Source organism: Polypterus senegalus, chromosome 15 (assembly GCF_016835505.1).
Source record: "Polypterus senegalus isolate Bchr_013 chromosome 15, ASM1683550v1, whole genome shotgun sequence".
In the NCBI taxonomy this organism is placed as follows: Eukaryota; Metazoa; Chordata; class Cladistia; order Polypteriformes; family Polypteridae; genus Polypterus; species Polypterus senegalus.
The window spans coordinates 100337194-100355473 of record NC_053168.1 but is presented as its reverse complement, the minus strand read 5'-3'; the positions used below and the strand labels follow the sequence as shown (position 1 = coordinate 100355473).

Sequence of the window (18280 nt, the reverse complement as noted above, 5' to 3'; positions counted from 1 at the left end):
ATAAACCATAAGCAGAATTTTAAAGTCAATCCTGAATGACACAGGTAACCAGTGTAATGACATTAAAACTGGAGAGATGTGCTCGGATTTTCTTTTCCTGGTTAGGATTCTAGCTGCTGCATTCTGCACTAGTTGCAAATGATTGATGTCTTTTTTGGGTATTCCTGAGAGGATTGCATTACAGTAATCTAGTCAACTGAAAACAAACATGTGAACTAATTTCTCAGCATCTTTCAATGATATAAGAGGTCTAACTTCAGCTATGTTTCTTAAGTGAAAAAATGCTGTCCTAGTGATCTGATTAATATGCAATTTAAAATTCAGATTACAGTCAACAATTACCCCTAAGCTTTTTACCTCATTCTTAACTTTTAATCCTAATGTATCCAGTTTATTTCTAATAGCCTCATTGTATCCATTATTGCCAATCACTTTTAGTTTTCTCTTTATTTAACTTGAGAAAGTTACTATTCATCCATTCAGTACTTCACACTCGAGTACAGTCATGACGCTCACTTCCCGGGGTATACTCCTGACTGCCTGCCTCCTTTCCTCACAAAATGGGCTCCTCACCATCCTGCCTCTTTCTCCTTTCTTAACCTCTGTTCATTTGTTATTTCCTATCTCTTCTTCTTATCTCATTTTTTTGATTCCTCAATCCTTTCTTTTTTTGATCTCCCCTTTCTGCCATGCATGATCCTTGTATAGTACTGATTGAGTTTAGGTGCTATCCTCTTCAAGGTGTGAATAAGGCACTAGAATGCATGGTCAGCCAAGCACCCCAATCAACCTCAGAGTGGTGTATGCATGCTCACACGTGCACCTTCACCCACTCACCTATTCCTGGGGACTCTTATTATTTATTTAAAACCACGCTCCACCATGGACCACACTACTATCTTATAAGAATTATTAGAAAAAATATCCATTTGATAGCATTTTGTGCATCACAGCAACATGTACCTTTGAAAGAAAGGGTAGAATGTAATCAATGGAGCTACTTCAAGGCAATGGTCCAAACAAATATATGTGCACCTTCACCTTTAAGAAGATGACTTCTTAAAGGGCCAGGAATGACCTGTGACTTTTTTATATAAATCGCTGTCTCTCTGTCTCCCTGAAAAAAATTCTTTCATAAATTCCTTGTCGAGAGGATTACTTACCTTGGCAGTGACATCCATGTCTCTGGTGACTCTTCCTATGAAGTCAGTAGACGGACTGGGAGAGTATGGGGGGTCATGAGGTCACTGGAAAGGGGTGTGTGGTGCTCCCGATATCTATGCAAAAGGACGAAGGTCCAAGTCTTTAGAGTCCTAGTGCCCCTATCTTGCTATATGATCCACTACACTATCCAGTGACCTGAGACGAAGCTTGATTGTAAGTAAACTGATGGCAAGCAATATTAAAATTGCTTAATCAACAGTGTGAGTGTCTCATCTTCTGTTCCTCCTTCTTTTAGCATAAACAAATACTCCTGAGTGTACATTTTTTTTTATCCTTGTCCAGTTGTTTGCATGTTATGCTTATATGGTTTTCTGAGGGACCCACTTCCCTACTCTTAACTCCTTTCCTTTGATGTCAACATCACATTTTTTCATTTGTTAACTAAGCACTTTTTAAAATTTGTTTAGTTTGAATAATAACTTTTGCTGTTTCTAATTTATTTTATGAATCAATATTTGGTTCATATGCATGCTTGACATGGTTCCCAAGTGTGTAGAATTTACACAATGTGTGCTGGAGACTTCCTCCAGTAGTTGAAAGATATACAGGTTATATCAATTGGCAGCTGTTATGGTTATCCTCATGTGAGTGAGTATGAGAGTGTGTATGAGAGAGTGGGGCAAAGGTCTGGTGTCACATCAAGGCAGGTTCTTGTCTTGTACCTCAAGCTGCTAGAATAGGGCTATTCTACCTATGACCATACATTGGAAAACATGGTTCCATAAAATGGATAGGCAAATGACATGCTGATGCAGTGGGTGCAAGTCTGAACTCAAATTGTATGTCCTACTCCAACAGGCTAGGAGGACTCAGACTTCTGAGAGATATAAAATGCTTTAGAAAAATGTAATGAAGCAAGACAATGTAAATAATGAATTCCAAAATATTAATGTAAATTTTAAAAAGCACTAGAGGGGGGAAACACCAACAAAATACCATGACTAGGAATCCAAAGAGCAAAGACGATTGTTGATAAAATAAAAGGAACAGCACAAAGGAGATGCATGAAAAGGCAAGATGATACACAATGAAATTCCAGAATCCAAAAATTGTTGTCGAAAACTGAGCAGAGGTTCAAAAAATAACAATATACACAGTCTCAATCCGAAATCCAGAGATGAGGTCAAAAACAGAGCATAGGTTCAAAAAATCAATAATCACAGTCCCAAAATGAAATCCAAAGACAAAGTTGAAAAACAAAGTACAGGGTTAAAAATCCAGAAAGCACAAGCAATAGTAATGACACAGAAACTCACCAAAACTGTCCACTCCCTAGCGCATTCAGTGAACCACCAGAGACTATTGGATGCCCTCCTTTAAAAATGGTGGAGGGCAGTTCCTGGCAGTGATGGTCAGGTGGTTCTGCCCCTGTGGGACCATAAAACACAAGGGACATGACTAATGCCCTTCCCCTTTTCCAACATACAAACAGAAAAATGTGTATAATAAATAAAATAAAAATAAATACAAATAACTGACATAAAAGTAAACAAAATAAACTCAAAATATGAATTAAAGAAGCTAGCCAGGGAGAAAGTGCTGGCTGAAACACGACAGTGACATGATCTGGTGTTATATTTATAGTCTGAGGTGTACAGAATGAAGAGAAAAGGAAACAGGACTGTTCCTTGTGGTGCTCCAGTGTTCCTCACATCCTTATCAAAAATATAATAGGAGTCAGTTTTGCTGGGGAGCCCTGTTGAGGTTCTCAAATGCTGCTAAGGTGAGCTGCTGGGAGTAGGCCCTCGTATTATGGTCCTGCCTAAGCTGGAAGTGCTTCCAGTTGGCAATCTTGTTGCCATGGAAGTAATTCAGGGTTCGAGTTAAAAGGTTTTCTGCTTCACCTCATACAAGGAGTCAGAGTCAGGAGGAGGTGAAGAAGGCTTGCTTGGAGGAGAGTGGAAGTAGAAAAGGAAAGAAAATGAATTGTGACTGTTAACATATGTAAAAGGTACATTGTTTAACATGTTTTAATGCTACTCAGGTCTAATAACAGTCTTTTCAGACTAGGTGTGAAAACACAGCTGTGATCTCCTGTTTAAAAATATATCAAGAAGTAGAAAAATGCCCACTTGACAGTAAATTTAAAGTTCTGAGATTTAAAAATTTAAAAGCCACTTTTTCCTGAGGATGGAATGCTGTATTTAGCCCAGTAGGTGTCCTTCATGTCATTGTCTGTAAACCTCATTAAAAAAGTGGAAATTTTATTTCTCATCTTCTAAGTGGAAATTAAAAGTGAAACTGTAGTGGCTTGTCAGTTTGAAGATGGAAAGATTATAATTCTTTGTGACAGAAAAATGTGCAAATGACCAACATTCTGATTTTACAAACAGATTAGATAATCTGATAATGAGAAAGATTAATCTTTATTACTATGCAGCTCACACTTCATGGCATCCATTTGCAGTTAGGTCCATAAATATTTGGACAGAGACAACTTTTTTCTAATTTTGGTTCTGTACATTACTACAATAAATTTTAAATGAAACAACTGAGATGCAGTTGAAGTGCAGACTTTCAGCTTTAATTCAGTGGGTTGAACAAAAAGATTGCATAAAAATGTGAGGCAACTAAAGCCTTTTTTAACAAAATCTCTTCATTTCAGGGGCTCAATAGTAATTGGACAATTGACTGAAAGGCTATTTCTTGGGCAGATGTGGGCAAGTCCATCGTTATGACATTATCAATTAAGCAGATGAAAGGCCTGGAGTTGATTTGAGGTGTGGTGCTTGCATGTGGAAGATTTTGCTGTGAACAGACAACATGCGGTCAAAGGAGCAGGTGAAAGAAGGCATCCTTAAGCTGCGAAAACAGAAAAAACCCACCTGAGAAACTGCTACAATATTACTAGTGGCAAAATCTACAGTTTGGTACATCCTGAGAAAGAAAGCAAGCACTGGTGAACTCAGCAACGCAAAAAGACCTGGATGTCCACGGAAGACAACAGTGGTGGATGATCGCAGAAGCCTTACTTTTGAGCCCCTGAAATAAAGGGATTGTGTTAAAAAAATGCTTTAGTGGCCTCACATTTTTATGCAATTTTTTTCTTCATCCCACTGAATTAAAGCTGAAAGTCTGCACTTCAACTGCATGAGTTGTTTCATTTAACATTCATTGTGGTAATGTACAGAACCAAAATTAGAAAAAAGTTGTCCAAATATTTATGGACCTCAGTGTATAAGAAATCACATTTCAACCTTAATATGAGCATGAACTGAGCCTCTCATAACTTTCACTGAAGTATTTTTACAATTGGCTCAGAAGGTTGTGACCGCATTATCTGGTATCTGTAACAGAGTTCAAATTCATACTTAGGTAAGTCTCCTTTTTGGAGACGCTTACTTTAATTCTGTGTGGTACTGAGCCTAGAATTAGAAGAACAAAAGCTATTTAGATGCTTGTTTGTTTTAATGGATGTCTATTTATTGTTGGTAAGTGTACAACGCTTAACAAGCAATGCTAGAACTCTAGCTCTCATTAATGATGAAACAAAGAGCTTTCTGTAACATGTTGTTAACCAAACCTGGTTGTTGATGCAGTACAGTGACTGATTACAGTAAAAGGTTTACTCCAGAAAACAAAAATCAGCTACCTGTGTAATATCTTAACCATCAAGGAGGACATTTAGCATAGCATATCCTTCAGGAAGTGATGTTTTGGGTATACAAGAACTGTTTCTTCAAGAAGGAAACAAAGCTAATGTTCTAAAATGCTATTTGAAGCACTACTCAACTTTACAGTAGCAAAGACCTGATAGCCTATTGTTGTATTTTTTCAAGACAGTCTATCAGCACTGCTTCTGTTACAACTGGGAGGTTCACTAAACTAATTCTAGTCTTCTGACCAAAGCAGAGGTGAACATAATTGAAGGTTTGATCCTAGGAAGCAAACTCCACCACACAGGTAACAGCAACATAATGCCCAGATTCTGTCTCCAAACAAGTACCCTACTTTCAACTCAGGTAAAGCCTGAAAGCCCAGAGTAGCCAAAAGAGATGGTTGAAAAAGACAGCAGAGACTCTCCTTAAAAACTGATTAGCATTAGCAGATGGGAGACCCTAGACCACTATACTGGCTTCATAGAGAACACAGAACTTACATGCTTTATCACAAAGAAGGGTGAATGTTTATTCTAATATTAAAAGAGCCTTAGCTTGCCATATTAATAAGTCAGTAGAGAGAATTTGAGGGATCTTCTTCACATTTTTAGCAGCTGCTGGCATGATCATAAAGTGTGATTATAGGCATGTGTCCTTTGTGGTTTTCTTTTTCTTTTTTGCTTAAAAAACTGTAGGGCGTCTATACAGGTCCACACCACACACACACACACACACACACACACACACACACACACAAAGATCACACTCATGGTTTCAGGCATTGGATTAAATATAGTGCACCCTGACCTGGTGAGAATATGGAACTTCTCAGATACTGTAGCACTAAGTCCAAGATTTGGAACTGGCTTTTGGAGTTGTGAGGTAGCAAAACTAACCACAACAGCAAACTGATCAGTCTCTAATTATAAATCATATTTAACACAATGAAGAAACACTCTACAAATGACACTTAAGTTCAATATAGCAATCATCAGTAACTAATTGCTTGTAAGGCACTTTGTTCTCTTGAAGTGTCCTTATAAGGCCTTTTCACAAGTCAACAACAGAAAAGGAATAGTCTTAAATGATGCACTTCAGTAAATGAATAATTACATTAAAAACAAGTACAGACAGAGTTGGTCCCACTAATGTTGCTCAATATGTTGGCTATTGTGGCTTGAAGGACAGATCTTGATGATTTTGACCAAGGGCTAAATGTTGAGGCATATTTGACAAGAGGTTCAGTAGTAATGGTTGCTTAGGCTGCAGACGTTTCACAAGGAAACATGCTAAAGATGATAGTCTGCAATTTTGAAGAAAGGACATCATTAGCTAAGTGCATAACTTTGAAATGCAATGATCAATATAAAAGCAACTCTTGATGATTTGACTGCAAACTAAGAGGGGACCAGAAACTTTATGAATGTGGGTTACTATTTTTAGCTTAACATCCCAAGCATGGACTTGGCCTATTTTGCCATACTCTTGAATTTCTTTCTTTGTGGAGATGGCTGATTGTTGGGGCTCTGCTCATATGCGTAATGTTTTTTAATGAAGAATGAAATGAATAAAATAAAATTGAACACAAACGGACTTCTAAAAATAGAACACTGGGATTAAAACTAAAATGAACAAATTATGATATTTAATTACTTGACGTAACTTGTCAGGAAAGATGAAAGCCAAATAAGATGAGCACCTTAAACTGTAACAGAATTGTGAGAAATATGTCACAGAAAGATATTAAATGCATCACTTAAAGCTTTGACTCTATCATTTTTCTTATTGATACTTGTTGATATAAATTTTAAGTTTAATTTGTGTGCTATCTTTAACATGGTTGATGAAATGATGGAAAATACCACATTTTTCCAAGTTGAACATACAGTTATGAAATTTAAGCAAACTTCTGGCTAAATTTGTAAAATAATAATATTAATTTGGTCAAATATAAAGTTTTCAATTTAAAAACTATGGCAGTACAATGACATGGTGATTAACACTGCTGGCTCACAGCTCTGGTGTTATGGGTTCAAATCCTGGTACAGTTATTATGTGTGTACTGCCTCTGTGTATCCTTTTGTTTGTATGGATCTTACTTTGGGCATTGTTTTCCTACTACATTCCAAAGACATGTGTTTTACGTTAACTGCTGTCTCTGAACTGGCAACACAATGATGAGCAGAATAGTGCCCTGCAATATGACAGTTAATCTGTTGTGTTGTGCTGTGCAGGACACTCCAACAATATGCTTCCAACCCTTGAGTGGATGAAGCAAATTCTAAAACTGATAGGTTGGCATGTAAATAAAATATATATTTCTCTCTAATTATAAAATAAAAATCCTGGAAAGGAAAAGCAGGGCAACGATAGTTTTCGGAAGTCATTTAAAAGACCCGCAAGGCAAAAAAGACTGGCCATGGAGTGTCTCGCGGGGACCGTAAACATGAGACTTGGTGCCAAGAGATTGTCCCAGGGCCATCTCGCAGGGAAGTGGAACATGAGATTCTTGCAAGACACGCCCTTCTTATCAAATAAGAGCATGGACAGCCAGCAAAACATTCAGTCGTGTAAAGGTACGTAGCACACACAGATCCTGTGCTCTCAACAAAGAAGAAAGAGCAGCGTGGAGAAAAGAGACTTAAAAGCGTTGGGAGAGAAAAAAGGCAGATAAGAGATTATGAAAGCAGTGTAATTCGAAAATGTAATTCTCAAAAAAGGGAAAATAATCACCACAGACCAGGTGTCACTGGAAAAAAAAGCAGGAAAAAGCGAGGTCAGAAATAAAAGAGTAGAAAACAATGTAAAACATCATAAAGAAGTTATAAAACAAGGGGGCCAAACACCTGCATAGCAGGTTAGAGATAATGAAAACTGGAATTCAAAAGACAAATAAAACGTAGACACGAAACACATGCAGAGCAAGATACAGAATATGAAAGCAGAAAAAAAGAAAGTGTCAAAAAAAGAAAGTAAACATCGTATTAGCGCAAACAAAGAGAAATTATTACTCGGAGAAATAACGAAAAGGCGAATAGAGATCGAATATATGGACATATGATATGTCAGAATGTAAATATTTTAAAGTTTTAGTCAGAGAATTTCAAAAATGGGGTTTAACTCGCATGCATTTATTGGTTACTTTGCAAAAAAATGTATTAACTGCTGATGATGTACATCGCTTTGTCTGTGCTGAAATTCCAAACAGAGAAACCTATCCTGAATTATGGTACAAAGTCATTAAACACTTGTCTCAATGACCTCATTTAAAAGATTCAGCATATTGGGGCACAAAAGATTCCAAATATTGTTTTTACAGAAGTTCTGAAATAAAAGTAAAACTAATGAAATAGCAACAATTCAAAGAAAAAAATCTTAAAAGTGTGTATCTGGAAAACCAAATATGGGGGTTGGCGAGCAAAGCCCCCTATGTTGAACATTAAATTAATTGACGGTGGAAAGATGGTCCATGTACTTTTTGGTATTTTAAATTTTATTTCAGAAAATATTAATTAAAAAAAGAAAAAGAGACACTTATTTGAACTTAAAAGGGAAAAATGAAAAACGCAAAAAATTACTTTTTTCCTTTTGTTCTTTTGCACTTCAGAAAACAAAAATGCAAGGAACAAAAACGAGAAAAAGCCCTTTATTTATTTTGTCTGAACCAGAAGTTTTTGTAGGTCAACAACCCAGTCAGGTAATGCGCCACTTGCAGCAAACACTGGTCACTGGTGTGTAGACTGGACCATCATCATGGCGTTGGAACAGTACTCAGACATGATTTTAGAGATGGCAAAACAAGGCCTGTCATCAAAAATTACTACATCAATGATGCAAAGTTTGCAAAGCTAGTATTTTTACCTGAAAGATGTGACTCAGTTTTTCTGCAGTCATGTCCTCGCCCAGGAGTGTCACTCTTTTAATGTTCCAAAAAACAACGTAATGGTCCATCCTCTGCTGATGCCAGTGTAACTTCAAGGCTATCAATCGATGTGTTGCGAGGAGGACTGTTCGCAGGTGTTGTCAAAAATCATGCAAAAGAAGAAGTACTTCTGGTTTCAGACAATGAAAATGCATCTGCTTTGTTGTGTCAGAAGGGGACCTTGTTTTTCGATTTCCTGGATAATCCAGTTACTGATTGTGTCAGGGTTGTCTGCAGGATGTAGGTATTGCTGTCTGGCAAAGCAGTCACCACTCTGAAGTCTGGCTGGTTGAGTATACAAACAATACCAAGTTGTGATACCAGACCTGCTCCTTCCTTGGAGGATGTGTGTATTTACCTGACTTGGAGATTACATGTCTGACACTATTGGTTTCTAATCAGCATATCTGTACTTATTCATGATTGGTAACAATACATTTTGTTAACTTGTATTTTTATTAATTGTTAAACCCAGGAAATTTAGATGTGCCATTGTTTAATCCGTTTGTCCAGAACTGATAATGGCAGGGACTGAAGGAGATTTAAGCTTCTGGGCAGGAGAAGGGAAGGGAGGGACAGTCCACTGAGAATGCTGCCAAGACTCGCAGAGAGCACAGGGGCTCACTGGTAGACTGGGGTACGTGGCTGGTGCGACGTGAGGGACGCGAACAGCAACACTTTCCCCGAGGGAGGAAGAGACAGTTCCACAAGAAGACGGTTGTGGGTCCAGCGGGAGAGGGAAGCCGCATGAAAGGTGGCAGACGAGAAGTGAGGCGTGCCTAGGTCACAGCAATACAAGGAGCCCAGAATGGAGAAAAAGAATGACGAGGAAACACTGACAGGGATTCCACGATTGGACAAAACCTCTGTTGGGAAACGAGTGTCCAGTGCAGCAGTGGACAGTTGGACGATTGATTGTTGGGGTAACAGTGCACAAACTGGACTCTGCATCATTAAAGGTTGTATCCTCCAATTCTGTTGTTGATGGACTTTTAGAGTGTGGACTGTGTGTTTTCCTTTTAAAAAAAGAAATTAATTCTTGATATTGTTAGGTTTTGTTTATGTTCATTTATCTTTTTAATGTACTTATTATTGTCTAGTGTAATAAAAGTTACTGTTGCTTTTCCTGAAATTACTGTTGTGTCTTTCATTGTGTGTTTACTCACTGCCCAATTTAACGAAACCTGTGTGCTATTATTGGTAAATTTCAGGAGTTCCCAGTCTCTTAATAAAACTGGGTGGCGTAGTCAAATAATTAAATGGTGTCTAAGTTAGATTACCTGTAAGTGTGACCAGACACCTGTCACAGTTATTTTTGAGCTATTACACTTTCACTATTTGAATCACAAATAAATCCAGAAAAGTATGTGTAATTCTTAAGTTTATGACTGCTATTTGTTACCATAGAATAAAAAAATACCTTATTTTCCCTGATTTTATTCTTTCCTTTCATTTTAATTTTTTGCTTCTAAAATGAAATTTCAAATACCAAAAAGTACACGGACCAAAGACCCATGGTGTATACCTATTTACAAAAAGTGGAACATTTGGTGTAATTCAGTCACTGACCTCCTGAATAGAGTAAATGTTCTTGAAGTTGATTTTAAGCTTGTTAAGTGTTTTGGTATGAGGATATAAATATTTCTTTGTTACTGTGTATCAAAAATAGAAATGGGATGCTAAAGAAAAACATGTCATGCATGTTATTCTCAATTGAAGGACAGAGATTATCGTTCATCATCACTACCACAGGGATGGGCTGGTACAACCTGCTTTTATGAGTAACAGAAAATTCCTTACAGATCGACAGCTTTGATTGCTGTATGATGAAGATGTTGTTTGTTCTACAAAGAAATATGAGTAACACACCTTTTGTAAATAGCATTTATTATCAGTTAATTAAGCAACATATACCTTTCAACATCTGCATTAGGTAATGCAATCCAAATAAATATTCAAAGCATTCATTGTTTCTTTAAGTTGTACCTCATAAAAACACTAATTGGGAAAGTTAAATAAAAAACAGACTTTTTGACCATTGTCCTATGTCTCTTATGCGGTAGACTAACCTGGAAGCTGCAGGTAGCTATGCACATCTCAAACATCTGATCTTAACTAATCCACACATATAAGTAAAGGCAATATGTTTTTGTTTTACTGTATATATATATATAATTATATAATAATTGCATTTATTAAAAGCATGTAACATTCCATACAATCAAGTCAAACTTAACAAAACTGAATTCAAGTCAATCCCCACCCATGAGAAAGAGAGGAAGGCCAACAGCTGGAGTAAAACTTTGAAAGTAATAAAAAGAGAAAGGAGTCTTACTCCCCAAAATAAGTGCTTATTTTAAAATGTTATTGATTAGATCCAGGCAGGTTTTAAAAACTTTTGAACAGATCCTCTAAGTGAGAATTAGATTTTTTCCAATTTCAGAAAGTATACTGTAAAACATCAGTTAGCCACTGACTTAAAAGAGGTGGGTTAAGATTCTTCCAGATGAGCAAGATAAGTCTATGTGAAGTAAAGGCAATTATTATTATTATTATTATTAAGTCCATCTGCAAGTACACCAAACACAACTATTAATGGATCAGTTGTGATTGCAACACCAAGGGTGTCTGATATGCATTAAAAATGTTTTGTCCAGAATGATGTTAATTTGGTACACACCCAAAACATTTGGCCCAGTAAAGCTGGAACTCGATTACTCGCAGGTTGGATCTTGCCCTGGAAACATTTTGGAAATTATAAGTACTATAAGTTATTAAATAGGCATTTCTCTGTCATTTGTAAAATTTAATTTTTACAGCGCTAGAAATAACTCTTATTGATGCTGTTCATAAGATGGAAACTAAAACTGAAAGCAGTGCAAGTGTTTATTGCAAGAGAGCTAAAGGGTGGAGCAAACCAGCTTCTCTAAGCATGCAGAAGAATCTGAGCCCAGTCACACAAGGGCAGCAAACTGAAGGGTACAGGCCACCTGGAATTGGAAACAGAAAAATGCAGCGCTTTCATAGTCTAAATCGTTGGCTGCATTCTTTTTTCTTTTGTGGCAGATGCAGAGAAAATGACAGGGTTCCTGAAAGGTAAAATATCTTGAATTTAGTAGTCCTGGCAAAGTGTTATGTCTGTGTTATCTATCGGGCAACTGGAAAAGTTTTCATCCTCTAGGGGTCAGGCTGACTGGGCTTGATGCAGCAACATACAGTAATACAGGTGCAAAGGTGCAAAGGGGCGGGTCAACATCATGCTTACTTGAAGCCACTCATCAATTAGGAAAGTAGAGCAGTGTGTGGCCAACTTGTCAATACGAAATATTTACAAAGGCTTGTAATGTCATCCTAGTTTCAGCAGGGTAGACTTTGTTTATGGATAAGGTTTTTTAAATTTGCATTTTCCTTTTTAGAAAAACAAATAATGTCTAATTTAAATGCCTAACCATCTTGGTTTTACCTTGAGAGTTTTAGAATGGCCTGAGCTTGATGCCTTTTTCTTTGGCATTTTTATGGTGAAATGGTAGATTAGAGGATTACAGGAGTCTGTCCATATGTGCATGAAACATCTTGACTTTCCAGTGGACTGTTTTGGGACTTCTGTTTTTGTTGAAATATCCTGAATAGAGCATACTGTACATAGTTCTGAAATGTCAAAACTTCCCATTGAAAAGCACGATATAATTTTTAAACTCGTCTGTCTTAAAAAACAGAAACATTCTGTGTAACTTCAATTATGGATTTGTTTGCCATTTCAAATTTACCTAGAGAGACATCACTTTAACTTGTGTATTTTGGATATTTTTCTCTCTTACTTACTAGAATTGAATTAAGAGGGCAGGAAATATGTAAACATTGATATTGAATAAAGTGAACAAATATGTACTCAGTGTTTATTTTAAACAACCTCATGGCTGAATTATCTACAGATTATAATGACTTAAATATTTCTCTGACACTATAGTTTATTAACAAAGGTCTAGACTTGGTTTCTATCGCTGTCCAAAGCAGTCAATAATTTTCCTTTGACACTTTAACAGACATTTAACTCACCATTCAGTATATCTTTCAAAAATGTTATGATTAGGAATTGAACTATAATCAATCATAGATGTTCCACAACAAACAACTAACAACTGGACATCAATCAATGTTTTCTTTACACTACCTGAATTGGACTCTACTGTCTATGAAGCCTAGTAAGACCCACAAGCCTATTTGGTCTATGTTTCTAACTGCATGTAATTGTAACTTGGTGTTTAAATACATGTGCATAACGCATGTAATTGCATTCTATTACTACTGTTATTTTTTTTTATATAAAACTACTATACATAATCAAAGAAGAGCATATGATATTATTTATCTTGACTTTCAGAAAGCATTGATAAGGTGCCACATGATAGGTTGGGCAACAAACTAAAAGAAGCTGGAATTCAGGGTATTGTTTGTAGATGGGTGCAGAATTGGCACAGACACAGGAACCTTACGAGAATGTTGAGAGTGGTGTTCTAGGTGTGCTAGGGGGGCTGCTATTTTTAATATATATACATGGATAGGAATATAAGTAACTAGCTATTAAGTTTGCAGATGATACCAAGATAGGTGGATTGACAGATAATTTGGAATCTGTTAAATCATTACAGAATGACTTGGACAGCATACAGGCTTGGGCAGATTTGTGGTAGATGAAATTTAATGTCCTTAAATGTAAAGTATTACACATAGGAAGTAAAATTTTAGGTTCAAATACACAATGAGAGGTCTGAAAATTGAGAGTACACCTATGAAAAGGATTTAATAGTCATAGTGGACTCTATGCTATCAACTTTCCAACAGTGTTCAGAAGCCATTAAGAAGTCAAACAGTATATTAGGTTATATAGCACAATGTATTGAGTACACATCCAAGGAGGCGTGGAAGGAGGCTGGGGGCCAGACCCAGCCGGGATGCCTAGACACAAGGGGACAACCGTCCTGGATGAGGAAGGGACCACGGGGATGGAGCAAGGAGGCTCAAGCCTATTGGGGACCATGGCCACCACCAGGGGGCGCCCCAAGCATCATTGAGCCCAGGAGATCAACGCTTCCGCCACACCGGGAAAGGTGGAGGAAGAACCTTCCAGGGATGCCTGGAATGCTTCAGGGTGCTCATTCGGCACTTCCGCCACACCAGGACGTGCCACCATCCGAAGGACGTCGGAAGCACCAAGAGCACAATCAGGTGATTATAAAAGGGGCCGCCTTCCTACAGTCGAGAAGCGAGAGTCAGGTGCTGGAGGTGGATGACGGACATTTAAAGGCCCATATGTGAGGGTGTTTGGTGCTGGAGCACTGTGTGTGGTGCAGAACTGTTTAAGTGCGCTAAATAGCTTAATAAACTTGAGTGGCATTGACATCCAGTGTCTGTTTGTACTTGGTCTGTCTATCACAGAGGTTATGCTCAAGTTTTATAATTCCCTGGTGAGGCCTCATCTGGAGTACTGTGTGCAGTTTTGGTCTCCAGGCTACAAACAGGACATAGCGGTTCTAGAAAAGGTCCAGAGAAGAGTGACTAGGCTTATTCCAGGGCTACAGGGGTTGAATTACGTGGAAAGATTAAAAGAGCTGAGCCTTTATAGTTTAATCAAAAGAAGATTAAGAGGTGACATGATTAAAGTGTTTAAAATTATGAAGGGAGTTAGTACAATGGATCAAGACTGTTATTGTAAAATGAGTTCATCAAGAACATGGGGACTCAGTTGGAAACCTGTTAAGGGTAAATTTCACACAAACGTTAAAATGTTTTTCTTTACACAGAGAAACATAGACACTTGGAATAAGCTACCGAGTGGTCGTGGTAGACAGTAAGAGTTTAGGGACTTTCAAAACTTGACTTCATGTTTTTTTAAGAAGAATTAAGTGGATAGAACTGGCGAGCTTTGTGGGGCTGAATGGCCTGTTTTCGTCTAGATTGTTCTAATGTTCCATTGTTTTAATGTTTTACAAAAATATTTAATAAACAAAGACATGATGACTGACTCCCTGATGAAGTAACTTGAATCAGCTAAAAATGCTCCAGCAATTTTAATTTGGTTAAGTACTGTCAATCTCTGAATTCACCTAAATATTAATGCCATGTGTACATTTTCTAACTTTATCATTATTGTCATGGAAACAGTGCTGCTGTTTACCTGGAGTCGATTAGTTTTATTTATTTTTTATTTTTATTGTTATTATTTAATTATCTTAACATTATTACAGTGACATTGTCATGGTGCCATTTTGTGTTCTGTTTTCATTTTTTTGGATAGCTGCCACAATTTTGTGAATATCTTTGTATTTCAGCAGCCATTTTGTTTATAGTTGATTTGCCTTTTGCTGGCCATGTGTCATGAAGGCCACATCAAACACTGAGTTATCATTCTTCACCTATTTAAGATGGTAGTATGCGTCTGTTGTCACCATAGAGCTGAATCAATTCTTAAAAAGACAAATTACATGTTATTGTAAGTTACAGCGAAAAAAAGTAAAGGTAGTGGTTGTTTTATTGCACACTGCTACTATGCAAGAGGTGAGCCCACTTGGTGCTTTGAACATTGTGTTCATTAATGTAACATTTACACTCAGCAGTTACTGAGACCCTAGCTGTTGTGGAGCAAGGAAGACAGAAATGTTTAACACACGCTCATCATTACACCAAAGAGTATGATATGTTGCATGTTAATAAACACAAGCAGAAAGAATTTAAAGGTACTCTGCACATGTAAAAACAGTGACTCTGTAAAGCTGCAAACATTTACTATTTATTTTTCATTTTTGGTTTTAGGTTTCATTTTTGCTATTAAATTAGACCATTGCAATTTACCTTTGCCAGTTATATTATCATTTCCTATTCATATTTTAAATGTAATATGTAGGTTTACAGATGACATCATGTTTTACGCTGTTGCTGCCTCAAAGCTCTAGGGCCTTGGGATCAAATCATGGCTCAGTCACTGCATGGATTGGCCATTCCTTTCACCACGCTAATAATAATAATAATAATAATAATTATAATAATAATTCTTTGCATTTATATAGCGCTTTTCTCACTACTCAAAGAGCTCAGCAATTGCAGGTTAAGGGCCTTGCTCAAGGGCGCAACAGAGCAGAGTCCCTTTTGGCATTCATGGGATTCAAACCTTCCGATTGCCAGTGCAGATCCCAAGCCTCAGAGTTGCAACTCCGCCCCTGCACCTATCCTTCATTCATTTCTGACATGTAACTAACACTAGTCTGAGTCTGATGACTTCCAGAGTCACCAGCCACCATGATCTTGGTAGTACCACCTCTGCATCTGGTTCAAGGATACTATTATCCAATGCAGGTTTCTTAGTTTTAATGTGAAGTATTATAAGATTCAATTTTCTAATCCCTGGCCTTCCCATTAGATTGAGTATATAAAATATTCAGTTTGGCTTGACAAATAAAACATTGTAGAAGAGAGCAGCTTAAAGATCACTTTACAATCAGCACAATATGCCATTCAGGGTAACATAGCAGTCAGTATAAAACATACCCCTTTCTTCATTATTGGCTTTTTATCAATATTTGAAATAATCAATATTTGAAAGTCATCATACTGCAGGTGCTATAAAGACTGCATTTTGTCTAAGTAATGTCAAAGGGCATTAAAATAAGGTGAAATAGCACATTATTTTGTTACGAAAGAGTCTAATGTTAAAAGAAAAACATGAATCTCTGTCTCTGGTAACTTACTAGGGAAGCAAATATCAACAGCATAAATGTAAAGATCCATAAGTCATTAACAGTTTCTTCTTCTTACAGGGATTTCCACAGGGATCACCTTCTTCCATATCTTTCTGTCATTCGGAATCTTGTTCTGTTACACCAACCAACTGTATGTCTTCTCTCACCACATCCATAAACCTTCTCTTAGGACTTCCTCTTTTCCTCTTTCATAAGTTACTAATAGCACTGGTAATAAGATACATTTCACAGTATTTACCCATAAGACATATATTAAATTAATAGTTTCCTTTACCCCCATTCAGACAGCGTCTCAGAAAAGTGGATACTAGTGAGCAACTTAAAGAAAAAGATGACATTATAAAAAGGTAAGTATAATGCCCAAAGCTATCCTGTAATGTCACTTGGAAATTTTACATTTGGTAAATATGAGTATACATGTGTTATGTAATCATTTGGGTTATCCTATAAGATCAATTTCTGCTTTGCACCACTAACTTTTAGGATAAGCTCATAATTACTGTGACCCTGGCAAGGATCAAGCAGTCCTAGAAAATTGACTTAAATATGTATGGATGAATCGATAGTAGGAAAGAATGAATCTCCCTCAGCTTTATGTACCATTTCTTTCTAAATTCTCATATTTCCTTAAAGTTAAAGCTTGTTCTTTATTTTGTACTTGATGGGTGCTGATATCTTGAATGTTACCTTTTTTCCCTTTTATTAAATTCATTAATCATTATGTTCGCTTCATTCACCATTTTTCTTTTTTGTCCATTTGCTTAATTCAATGTAGGCTTATATAGTCATTAAAACAAGACTTTTTGTTACAGTGTAATTCTCTTTGAACATACTGGTAGCTTAATTGAAAGTCTGAAATGTTTTGAACTTCAAGGCAAAAAAATAAGCTTATAATAGAAGAAAGCAGGTTATGGCTTTACAAATGAATACAGTGCACATTCATTGTTCAATTTACAGTTTGTAAATATGAATTTACTTTCAATTTAATTTGTTTCTTTTTTATTCAAGCTTTTGGTTTAAAATAATGCCATGTTCCAGTGAGTTAAGAAATTCAGTTTTAAGATAACAGTGATATTAATAGCTAGTGCTTGAATTATTTTCTTTGGCAAAACCTCCCTTTGACTGATGGAGGGTTTGTTTAATTAAAGGTCATCACCCCTAAAACGCACCATGTCAGACATACTACTGGGCAGATGGTAATGGAGCTTATGCACAAATTAGAGAACGTAAATAAATGCAATGTTAATCAGTATTATTTTTCTTTTGAATCTTTACATTCATTCAGTATTGCAGTACTGAACTAGCTTCTTCCTGTACAAAGTAATAGAGAGTTAAAGGCTACTACAGTACAGACTCACAATCACATACACTCATACTGCACTTCATCATTCTACAGTAATTTCTTCCATGCTGTTTATTTTAGTATTATCAACATTTTTTTCTTCTTTCTTTCATTTAAAAGAACAGAATTACTAATACTAAAGTTTTACCTTTTACAAAACCTGAGGCAGATTGTGTTCTCAGTTTGTTCATTTTTACTCTATGCAATCAAATTCTTAAATGAGATTTCTCCTGTGTTGTTTTATATAGCTGCGAAAAGCAAAAATTGCAGCTTCAGAAAGAAAAACAGGAATTGCAGAAAGAGTACAATGAACTTAAAGAAAGGTAAGACCGAACTATTACTTCTTAATTTATCTAGCTGTAAAATTATAATATTTAATAGAAGCTTACTCAAAGCTGGCAAGCTGCCACAGCAGAATTATAGAACCACACTTTGAAGT

The 18280-nt window shown here is 36.6% G+C and overlaps 1 protein-coding gene across 1 annotated transcript in view; it reads left to right on the top strand.

The window, feature by feature from the left end:
• Positions 1 to 18280, top strand: part of si:dkey-61p9.7 (uncharacterized protein LOC559161 homolog) — a 44365-nt gene that overhangs the window by 5936 nt on the left and 20149 nt on the right. The window contains exons 2-4 of the mRNA XM_039736573.1: positions 13738 to 13971; positions 16784 to 16846; positions 18090 to 18164. Of these exons, the coding sequence (XP_039592507.1) occupies positions 13738 to 13971; positions 16784 to 16846; positions 18090 to 18164 (372 nt within the window). The remainder of the gene's footprint in view (positions 1 to 13737; positions 13972 to 16783; positions 16847 to 18089; positions 18165 to 18280) is intronic.